This window comes from Myodes glareolus, chromosome 10 (genome assembly GCF_982192425.1).
Source record: "Myodes glareolus chromosome 10, mMyoGla1.1, whole genome shotgun sequence".
In the NCBI taxonomy this organism is placed as follows: Eukaryota; Metazoa; Chordata; class Mammalia; order Rodentia; family Cricetidae; genus Myodes; species Myodes glareolus.
This window is the reverse complement of record NC_142035.1, coordinates 5,343,432-5,354,911: the sequence shown is the minus strand read 5'-3', so window position 1 is coordinate 5,354,911 and position 11,480 is coordinate 5,343,432. Positions and strand designations below refer to the sequence as shown.

Sequence of the window (11,480 nt, the reverse complement as noted above, 5' to 3'; positions counted from 1 at the left end):
AGGAGGAGGAGGAGGACACTGAGTGCAGGAGGAGGAGGAGGACACTGAGTGCAGGAGGAGGAGGAGGAGGACACTGAGTGCAGGAGGAGGAGGAGGAGGAGGACCCTGAGTGCAGGAGGAGGAGGAGGAGGAGGAGGAGGACACTGAGTGCAGGAGGAGGAGGAGGAGGACACTGAGTGCAGGAGGAGGAGGAGGACACTGAGTGCAGGAGGAGGAGGAGGAGGAGGAGGACACTGAGTGCAGGAGGAGGAGGAGGACACTGAGTGCAGGAGGAGGAGGAGGAGGAGGACACTGAGTGCAGGAGGAGAAGGAGGAGGAGGACACTGAGTGCAGGAGGAGGAGGAGGAGGAGGAGGACACTGAGTGCAGGAGGAGGAGGAGGACACTGAGTGCAGGAGGAGGAGGAGGAGGAGGACACTGAGTGCAGGAGGAGGAGGAGGAGGAGGACACTGAGTGCAGGAGGAGAAGGAGGAGGAGGACACTGAGTGCAGGAGGAGGACACTGAGTGCAGGAGGAGGAGGAGGAGGACACTGAGTGCAGGAGGAGGAGGAGGAGGACACTGAGTGCAGGAGGAGGACACTGAGTGCAGGAGGAGGAGGAGGAGGACACTGAGTGCAGGAGGAGGAGGAGGAGGAGGACACTGAGTACAGGAGGAGAAATATGGAGGGATGAGAAGGGTCTGTATGCAAAGGTGCCAGTCAAGTGCCCACACAGTCCTACCTCACACTCCTACATAATGAGGTGCTTAAAAATTACCTCAATATGGGCATTCCATGCCCACCATCTTCATAGGGCAAGCTAAAAAGTCCAAGATCAGTCTTCACACTAGTAAGACACTGAGGGTTAACACAGCACACAGAGATGGGACCTTTGTATACACAGAATGTCCCATGTCACAAATGTATGTCTGGGAGACTTCACCTTTTTCCCTGTGTAAATTCTCCAAAGAACTCCATTACTAGAGGAGAAAAAGAATTTTCTTTACAGGTCATTTCATCCCCACCCTCCATGAAGATCTGATCTAACTGAAGAGACTCGGTAGCTCTGTTATTTATAACCTGGCAGTCATGTTTCAAAATCATTATTGCAATTACTTTTTGCTTCTTTACATAATTAAAGCTCTAATATTCCATCTTGCCCAGAAGGTCACTATTACTAAAACTGGAGATGAGATAATTGCTAGAATTCTAGATGGATTCTTGAGGTGAAGGGGGGGGAGGGGTGGGCTGTGCCAAGTATCCTGGCTGGAGCTTACCTGTTTGAGGAGTTGGCACTGCAACCAGTGGGCCTGGGTGGTCCAGAGGCAAACCCAGAGTCCACCTCTTGGCTCGGTGGCCTGATGCCCAGGGTGCCATCCTCTCGAATGGACAGGCCAGCTCGGGGTGGGTTTGCAAACGTGGAGATAAAGGGGCCGAGTGACTGAAAGGCAGCTTGGCGCACCTGGAACCAGAGCACACAGTGGTGACTGCAGCAGGGACCAGATCTGACAGCAGGGAGGGGCAGAGATGGCTGATCTCAAGTTTGCTACTTTCTAACCACCCACTAAAAGCCAAGTAAACCATTATCAACAGAAAAGAGGTACATTTAACCCCACAGGGTAGTCTTCATGTTTCTAGACTATGAACTCCACTTAACACTAGACTTCATGAAGTCTGTAGGAAGACCTCACTGACAGTGTCCAACCTGCCTATGGCAGTGTAGGAAAGAGAATAAAGCACTTAAGAGATTTTTCTTCTCAATTCTGGCTTCTATATTGTGCACTTTCCCCAAGTGTTGAACTGTGCCTCTTTCTTAGTATTTATCCCAAAGGCTTTGACATTTTAGCTACCCTAATTTTGATCTCACAACATCTGGCTCTGACTACAGCCATCAATGAATGAAAGGAAAATATATATATATATATATAAGCCAGAAACCAAGACAGAAATTGGAGACATCAGGACAGCTGGAGAGATTGACACCTGGAAGCCAGTTGTGTGAGCACTCACCCATCGACAGGGATCACTGATGAGTCTGATGAAGAGGGGTGAGAGCTGGGCCCTGCGGACTTCAGGGGAGGTGTTGCAGGACACAGCCATGAAGCACTCTGCGCATGCTTTCCGCATCCCCCACATGTTATCGGAGCAGAGTTCAAAAAATGTTGGTATCTACCAGACAAACAAAAGAATGTAGCTACTCAAATCTGAGCACCCTGTAGATGGTCAGGATCTGTCCCAATAGCCTATAAAGGCAGAGCCACAGGGGCATAACAAACAACAATAAACAGATAACAGCAAAACACATTCTCAAAAGGGATCATATAAAAGAAACAATAAGTAGGAAAAGAAAGCATAGCTCTTTCACCATCTAACCTTAACAAGTGATTTGGTTAAATTTAAGAAGATAATGGAGAAAACAAAGAGAAGGGCCAACACTCCTTTCTCAGCTCAAAAGTCAGAGACTCGGTGAATGGCAGACTCACCCAGCTACGGGCACTGTCTTTGACCAGGGTATTGTCAGTCTGTGGTAGCTGAGAATAGACACAAGGCTCACGCCTGTAATCCCAGCACTCAGAAGACTGAGGTGGAAGGATTCCACATTTGAAGCTAGTCTGGGCTACACAGAATGTGAGAATATAAATAATTTCTGTCTACAGACATGCAAATTATGTCCAGAGGAAGGTAGATGACCTGTCTATTCCTCTGGAAGTCACCTGGATTCTGTGCTCAGACTGTGAATGTGTTCTGTGGGGCTCTCCATTGAGATTGGCTGTTATATTTTTCTAGTTTCTTTTATTAGCAAATGAATTAAATATAATTTTTTACCTATATTCATTTATGTCTACATGAAATTAGCCATTATATCTTTTAAATTTTATCTTTTAAAGAGCTTTGATTTTACAATCCTAATGTAAAACACTTAGCTGAAAACGTTTCACAAATGGGAGCACAGTGTGACAGAGGGAAGAGCCACCCACAGGAAAATGGCTGTGCTGGCCACTGCTGTCCTCACGAAAGACATCAACGAGATGCTCATGTTCTTGGGGCCCTCAGAGCAGAAGCCTAGGATAAATTTTCTTGGCTTACAATGGCGTTGATGTGGTTTACACTTTAAATAAACAAAATGTGCTTCTGAACTGAAATTTAAAAATCAATTTGGAGATGATCCTCTTTGAGGTTAAATTCCAACCACAAAGCTAGAGCATTAATGAAGAGACAGGTGCAATTTGAGAGCCCAGCAGCCGCCCAGGCGAAGATAACCCAGTACAATCCCTGTCCTCAAGGTACCCATCTGTGAAACCCTCACAAGAGGTCCTATGAACAAATGGCTAGAGGGGGTGAAAAAAGAAAAATTGTACAGCACTTGGGCAGGTGAGTCTGGGCAAGACAAGAAGGCCAGAGTGTACTCTAGCTGAGGTAGCAGCATGTAGGGTCTCTCAAAGGACAGGCAGAATGGTCTTGAGAGGAGCCACTTCTCACAGGACAGTCATGGGGGGGCTATAGATGTGGTGTTCCACTCCTCACAGGACAGTCATGGGGGCACTATAGATGTGGTGTTCCACTGGCCACATCAGTCACAGGAACTCTGACTCCCAGTTGAGACGTGTGGCCAGGGCTGAACCCAGCCAGACCAGCACAGTGGGGCAGAAGTGGGATGACTGCAGGCACGGTAGAAGAGATACTTGTAAAGAGACCTGAATGGTGACAAGGCTTTGTATTTTAACCCAGAAACCAAGAAAAATACGCCTAGTGTTTGCAGGCTCAAGGGCAAGAAAGAACACTGGAAGGGGTGGTGAAGAGGCAACGGAGAAAACACAGACAGAGGAAGACACAGGAGATGTGACCAGGAGTGGGAACAGCATAAAGGTCACAGGGCTCAGCACAGTGTCTGGGCTCTCTGTACCCACCCACTTGCCAACAGACTTGCAAACCATATCAAGGAGTGTGGCAGCAATTACGATTGGCAAAGCTTCACATACCAAAAATTGCTCGGTGGCTTCTTGTCCGACAGCATGACAAATATCACCAAAATGCGTGGCGCATACCTGTGAAAGGCAAAGGCCTACCCATCATTTCTTTTTCTTTCTTTTTGTCTTAACAAATTGTAAAGCCTAACAAGCAGGAACCCTGAGAGCAATTATCCCTCTAGTCAGACAGCTAACAAGCCTGTACCAGGTCCATCGCCCACACAGCACCATGCCAGGTGCCTGCTGCATTGAAAACAGGGATTTATAGGAGAGTGCCCACTTCTTTGGCTTCCTGGCTCCTAATTGATCTTGATGCATAATGCATTTGGTAGTGATAAGGCAGAGTCTGTTCACTTCCCTGCATAGTGAACGAGACCTCCAGTCCTGACCATGCTTGTCACATGGCCTGAAGAGCAAGGTAGAAGCTGGGGATCACTACCTCTAAGTAGGGCTGAGAAAGCTAAATCTTGAGCAACCAAAGGGAAACCAATAACAGGGTGGAAGGTACAGAGATGATAAGAGGGTTCTGGAACTAATCATTCCAAGGAATCAAAGAACCTGTGAGTCTGTCCATTGTTACCTAGCCAGCAGTGGTCCTCCCGGGAGTTGACTAAACAAGTAGACAGGACACTAGAGGGACAGACTGCAGTCTCTTATGCTCCCACCTTTCGAACTTGGAAGAGTTTCCCATCATTACACAGTTCACAGAACCGAGGCAGCAACAGGCGCTTAACTGTGTTCTTCTTCAGCATGGACGCCATTCTGCAGATTATCTGTATGCAGCAAGAAGAGCAGGATGGCCTGACATACCACAATGTCTCCATCACAGGGACAAAAAGACATGCTTTTGAAATCGTTCTCAAATACCCAGAAAGGAAAACACAGGATACCTTTGAGTTCTGTCAAGTCAGATGGTCAACAGAGGCCAAAGGTGTCCCTAATATTACCCAGCTATGAGCTCTCCTGCAGCCCCATCAGCAGCCGCCCAACCCCTACCATGCACCACCTGATTGATCTTCACTGGATGTTTTAGCTCCAGGATGGTTACTGTCCCACTTTTCAGATAAGGAAACCACACAGAGACATATCAAGTGGTGTAAATACAAATGAATTGCCTTGAGGTGAGACACAACCATAGAACACACAGGCAATACTGCTCCACATGGCTATGGGTTAGCAGGCTTCACACTCCATCCCTGAGCTGAAAACTGAGACCCCAAGCAAACACTACAGGGTTACTGGTTTGAGAATTCAGGTTTGAGCCTTTCAGGAAAGCTGGAAAGGGCATGAGACTAAAAAGTGTAATCCATAGTAAAAAACAAATGAACAAACAAAAAACAGTATTCAGAATTTACAAACTTTAAAAAGAACATAAAGCAGCCATTATAAATATGCTTGAGAATTACAAAGAAAAGATAGTTACAATTAATGAGCAGATTAAGACTCTCACCAAAGAAATAGAAACTACAGAATAGAATCACATAGTAACAGAGTAGCTTTGTAACAGGTGCCCTTGAATGGAACTGGACTGAGAAACAGCAAGTTAGGGAAGCTGTCAACTCTGGGTGTGCCTGTGTGAGCATCTCCAGGAAGCAGCTCCTGGCCCAAGAGTGCTTTAATCCACTAATCTGGGTGGTGGGGCCTGTCTGGGATAAAGGAGGTCATGGGGGCATTTGAGACTGGATCTGGCCATGGCCTCTCCTGTATCCTGTTCTGTTCTGCTCCGTCCTCCTTGATGTCAGCCATTCTGCCTAATATTTCCCATCATGAACAGATGACAATCTCTTAAATTGCAAAAATAATAAAGCAAATAAGTATTTCCATCTTGTGAGTCCCTTTTACTGGGCACTGTCACAGCAGTGAGCCGGCAGCTGTCCATGAGCTCTGGAGATCAACTGCCCTGTGGATAAGAGCTATGGAAGTTCAGCAAACTGAAGAGTCAGCTATTCGAAAGCAGTGAGGGCCAACCAAAGGCAGAGACTGCATGTCTAGCTGCCCTTAAAAGATGAAGGCCAGCCAGGAGTGTTGGCACAGGACTTTGATTTTGCACTCAAGAGTCTGAAACAGGAGGATTATGAGTTATGGTGAGTTCAAGACCAGCCGGGCCTACACAGTGAGATTACTTCAAAAAAACTAAAAAGGAGCTGCATTGCAAAGGAAGGAGCGTGTGAAGGAATAAATTCCCAAATTTCCCAAACACTATAAACTCTAGGTTGCTCAACAAATACGGAGTAAGATAATAAACATTGTTAGAACCCATTGTGAGAAGAAAAAGAAAAAGAACTTGGGGAAGATACTGTATCTATAAAAGCTTAAGAATGAACGCTGACTTCAGAGAGAAACAGGAGACCCAATGGCAACAATGGCTTTAACACTTTACAAGAAAAAACAGAGCTGTAGTCCCACAGTTCTATACCCAGCAAAACTAACATAAAAAGGGAGGAAAGTAAGGACTCCTTTAAGACCAGAACCACTCGGAGCCTTGAAGGAAGTTCTTCACATGGAGCGAAATGACAGGAAGAGTCATTTATTCAGTATATAAAATGCTATTATCTTTCTCTCAGTAATATCTTCAAAAAATATAACTTTTTAAAAAAATTGTAAAACTACACTTTCTGATTTATAATGTAACACACAAAAACAACAGCACAGAGAGTGAGAGGGAGTGACAGACTAGGCTGACAAAGAAATTAAAATGTAACCCTAAAAGTATTCAGTTACCCCAACACACAAAAAAAGAATAGAAGAACAAAAACTGGTAAGAAAAATGTAAAACAAATAGCAAAAGGGTGGAAATAAATCCAAACATGTCAACAACAATATCAAGCAAAATGGATTAAGTATGCTAATTAAAAGGCATAAACGATGAGACTAGACACAAGAAACCCAATGTGCCCAGGAAAGGAGAAACTTGTAAACATAAATAATTCTTGATGATACATTAGTAACTCAGACGGGCATAAGCACTGAACCTGCCTCTTTAAATACAGCAGAAAAGATAGGCTCAAAACTACTGCTTCCTTTTCACAAACCAAGCAGGCTGAGCTCTAGAAAACAGAAGGAAAGGAAAAAAGTGGAAAGTCATAGCAAAGCAAGCAATTGAGAAAGTAAGGTTTAAAATTGTGTTGAAATGCTAAAAGAATTGACAATCATGAATGAAAGGAAACACTAGAGATCTGTCAGACAGTGAAGGATAAGTGAGCACCGCCAACGACTCTATCCTAATAAATCTCAGTTCAGATGAAGAAAGTAAGTTCTCTTAAACACAGAACAAAAATGAAGTCCTCATGTGAACTGGATTTATCAAAACCATGTCATGCCACAAAGAAAACTCTAGAGCCACATTTCTGACTGCTATGCTCTAACAAGAATTTAAGAAGAGAAAAGGGCTCTGATCTTAAACACAACTGCTAGAAGGGCCACTTCACAGCAGGATGCCAGCAAGGCACAAAGGCTAGTGGGTAAGTTCCAGGAGGAGGCCTACTGCACAGTCTTCTTACTTCTGAAAGGACACAGAAGCTGAAAACTTGGCAGACACCATCTCTGACTATGTCAAAATTGGCATAACAGTGTTTGAGTCCTGAGCTTCCTACCATGACATTCCTGTCAGAGAAACAGAGGCTAACACCAAAATGGAGGAGACAGTAGGCAATGCTAAGATAGAAGACAGTCTACAAAAGAACTGGCCTAGACTGTGTTGAGACCTCCCAAACACCTAGGAACCACCTAAGATCAGGAGAGCAGAGACAGGATGACTCAGAGCCAAGAGAGACTGACAGACATGCAATGTCAAGGTAGGTGACATCTGCACTCACTGAAATGTTCTGACTCCACCCCTGTGCTACCTTGTGTTAGAAAACACACACTGAAGTCTTTCAAAGAAAAATGACCAAGTCTCCAACTCATTCTCAAATGGCTCGTGTGTATGTGTATAGACACACATACATACATGTGTATACATACATGCATATATACATAGATGCTTTGCACAATATATATACACACATGCTTTACATACATATGCATATGTCTGTGCAAACAGAAAAGAAAGGATGGCACACATAAAAGTGACAAGGGCACACAGGAGCTCATGTTTATACTTTTCTAATTCTTCTGCAAGTTTGAAATTAAAATAATAAAAAGCTACCTCCTTTAGGAAGAATATCCCAAAATAAGTAAACAGGATTAAAAAAAAAAAACAGAAGGAAGGAAGGACATTCTGTCTCCAAACTCTGTCTCTCAGAGACACAGCACTGCCATAGTACAGTGAAGAATTCTGGGTGGGTAATATAGCCATCATTCTGTTGAGAATTTGTACACAGACAAGAGAATGGGGGAAGGGGGAGAAAGAAACACAAAGAAACCTAATTGGGGTGAGGGAAGGGTAATCCAAGCCCAGAACACAAATCAGGAAAAGGCCTCTGTCTTCAAACTCTGAGGACACCTGCTTCTGATGTAATGCTTAGCCGAGTATACACTGACAGCCACAATAAATGAGGATGTGAGACCTCTGTATCCAGGGCAACGGGCAACTAAAGAGCTCCCTGTATCTCTTTCCACTCCTCCTCGTCCACCACACCCACATGACCTTATTACTATACCATATAAGACAAATCCAGAATCATTAAAAGGCAGCACACAGTGACAAGAAATGACATTCCAGCAGCCCTGGGAAGCACTTGCGTGGAATGACGGTTGTCACCAGTTGCTTGGAGCCAACTATTCTTTACAGCCCACCACAGCATTCTCTTAAATAAATGCACAAATAAAAATGAGCTCAAAGTAGGGATGACGACAAAAAATGAGGAAGCCTTACTGTGAAAACATGTTGAGAGAAAAACAGGCTTCTGACAATTAGTTATCATCGCAGAATGCTAATGGCCTCCCTGCAAGCAAGAGGAATTATAATTGGTCTCCAGTGGCCTGTTTATCCTGTTGAGATATAATTACAAGATACAGCGCTCACAGTTTTTACCAATCCATTCATCCAACAACTAACATTTATTCGGCACTGACTCTGAGCTTGGCCTTGTGTTGGGCGCCGATGGTGCGAGGCCACAGTGACCCTAGGTCAGAGCTCACCATTTCATGGGACAGGTAAATGGAACTTCATAACTCAACTGCTAAGTGAAAGGAGACAGACAAGCAGCAGCCTGTGATCACAGAGAGGAGGCATCACTAGCAGTGATCAAGGTATAGGGAAAGACGTCAGCAAAGGACTGTGCGTATACATGGGATAAGACACGACCTGAGTCCTATCTCCACAGGAAAGCTGCACTGTCTGACTGGTACAGTAGGGTAGCTAATGGTGCCAATCATGCGGGCCTCTAAGTCAGGACAATCAGAACCGACTGACTGTGACTCCCAATGAGAACTGAAGCTAAGGAAGAGAGAGATGTGTGTGTCATCCCTGAGACAGGCCATTTCCTGTGGAACAGCCTCCTTCTGAGCATCTACAGAACCCACAGCATTCACACACAAGGCCACAAAGAGTCCAGAATGCAGAGGGTATTGTCCAGTCCAATCTGCTTCTACCATCACCATTGCTCCATTCTCAGTAAACACACGCTATAATCGCAGTTTGGGGTACTGCCCACTGAAACAGACAACAATTTTCTTGGGGAGCTCCATAACATACATGTAGTCTTTTCTTCCTCAAATAAAATCACCTACATGCCACATACATAGTCATTTCCCAGCTGAAAAGAAGACAGCCCCACAGCTCTTGGTTTCCAGGGCCCCCTAACTTCCAGGATCCAGAGAAAGAACTGGGCCACAGCACAGTTGGTCCATAGAACAGAATCTTCTGCTCCTGTGGGATCCACAGAAAGACAAGCAAGCCCTCCAAACACAAGAAGACAGAGTTGCATGATTGGTCTGGGCATGCACAGTAGGGCTTCAAATCACAAACCAGAAACCAATTTCGTCTGCAAATGGTCTGTGGGGATTGTTTATGGAAGGCTTGTTATATCTTCCAAATAGTTCTACCAAAAAGAAAAAAGAAAAAAAGGGGGAGGGGGTTGGACACCACTGATAAGAATGGAGTGTTTGGAAACAAAACAAAATAAAAATCCTGCAGAAATGCCTTCGGCATTATTCTCTGTGGCATTATCAGTCTTTAGGGATAAGATTCTTGGCTGCCAGCTGTAACCTTGGAAACTCGCTGGACCAACTTCCAAATGAAAAAGAAGATCTACTTGGCAAAGTTCACTGCTCCACTGCCAAACACCCTGGCTAAATGCTATTATCCAGGTTTATTTTGCAAAGTAAATTAAATTTCTTGTAGAGAAACTTGAAATTTATAAAAGAACCCTGGAGAATTTGAATTTTAATAATCAATTATTCCTCAGACTGATTCATCTTATAAACATATGGAATATGCAAAAAATTAAATTAGTTTAAAAATCCAGACCTTTAACGCATAGTTGAAAAAAAACTTTTATATAAATGAAGAATAATTGCCAAACGTTCTGATGCTGCAATATAATTTTTTAGCTACATGGTGTATAATGCTTTTGCACTTTGGGAAAAAAAATAATTCCTTCCTGTAACGTCATTCCTTTCTGAACAAGAAAACAACTATCTGCTCACCCGGCATTCATCATCCAGGCCAGACCAGTCCTGAAGCTCTGAACTGGAACTCCCAGAAAGGGTCAAGCACACAGTCTCATCTGCACAGGCCAACACAGGGGAGTGCTTGAAGGAAATGAGATGGTCCATGATGGTCCCTGAGGAGGAGGAGCAAGGCCAGGCTGTGGCACTGGGTGAGCACAGCAGAACCCAGCAGTGCTCACCATCAAATAACGAGGGAGGAGGAAGCCATGGCTACTGTACAGCCCCTTACTAATAGTATATGTAGCCTGATACCACAGGATGCCACAGGGAAAACCAACATGGCAGGGCAGAGGCTGAGTCTCCCCGCTCTGCTTCTGCCAATGTGCTGCCACACCCACTTGTCAGGGATCCATCACTGCTTACACACCTTCTTGGCATTGACAGAAGACATTAGGTCTGTTGAATTATTCCTGGCCTGTGACTGGGGGAAACAAGGGTAAAATCCCCAGGTTGAGGAGCTTTGCTGTGAGAATGGAGATCCTGAGCAGCAGTGGTTTGAGTCAGTGGTTGGCAACACTCACATGGCTGGGACTTCTCCAGCCCTGGTGCTCCAAGAATGAGCATGTCTAAAAACAGGTTCAAAGCTACTAGTGGAACTGCCTTGAATGAGCCCTGGCCACCTTACTCAGGGAACGGTGCTGGCCAAAGTCCAACTCTTGTGAGAATTCAAACAGCAGGTTTGCAAGCCACTCCCAGGAAGACTTACACTCACGGCCTCTGCTCTGCATTCATCATCGCAGTCCGGAGCGGAGCGCTCCAGCAGAATGGGACACACTTTGCCTTCCATGTCGCACTGGGAAATTAGACCTTGCTCCACAAGAGCCAGCAGCACTTCCTGGCTGGATTTTCTGACCTGGAGGGGAATAGTAGAAGGTGAAACAGGAGATGGGGAGATGCTTTCTCAGGATGGAGACAGCTCT

At 45.0% G+C, this 11,480-nt stretch overlaps 1 protein-coding gene across 13 annotated transcripts in view; it reads right to left on the bottom strand.

Moving 5' to 3' along the window:
• Positions 1 to 11,480, bottom strand: part of LOC125404964 (serine/threonine-protein phosphatase 4 regulatory subunit 1-like) — a 79,702-nt gene that overhangs the window by 14,931 nt on the left and 53,291 nt on the right. For 11 of the 13 annotated variants that reach the window (XM_048441236.3, XM_087910935.1, XM_087910937.1 and 8 more), the window contains 5 exons: positions 11,267 to 11,413; positions 4,611 to 4,718; positions 3,958 to 4,023; positions 1,988 to 2,146; positions 1,255 to 1,439 (listed from right to left, as the gene is read on the bottom strand). In XM_048441236.3, coding sequence (XP_048297193.3) covers positions 1,255 to 1,439; positions 1,988 to 2,146; positions 3,958 to 4,023; positions 4,611 to 4,718; positions 11,267 to 11,413 — 665 coding nt within the window. Of the gene's footprint in view, positions 1 to 1,254; positions 1,440 to 1,987; positions 2,147 to 3,957; positions 4,024 to 4,610; positions 4,719 to 10,536; positions 10,674 to 11,266; positions 11,414 to 11,480 lie in introns of all 13 variants that reach the window. The other 2 variants (XM_085696946.2, XM_048441239.3) reach the window with 1 other exon arrangement.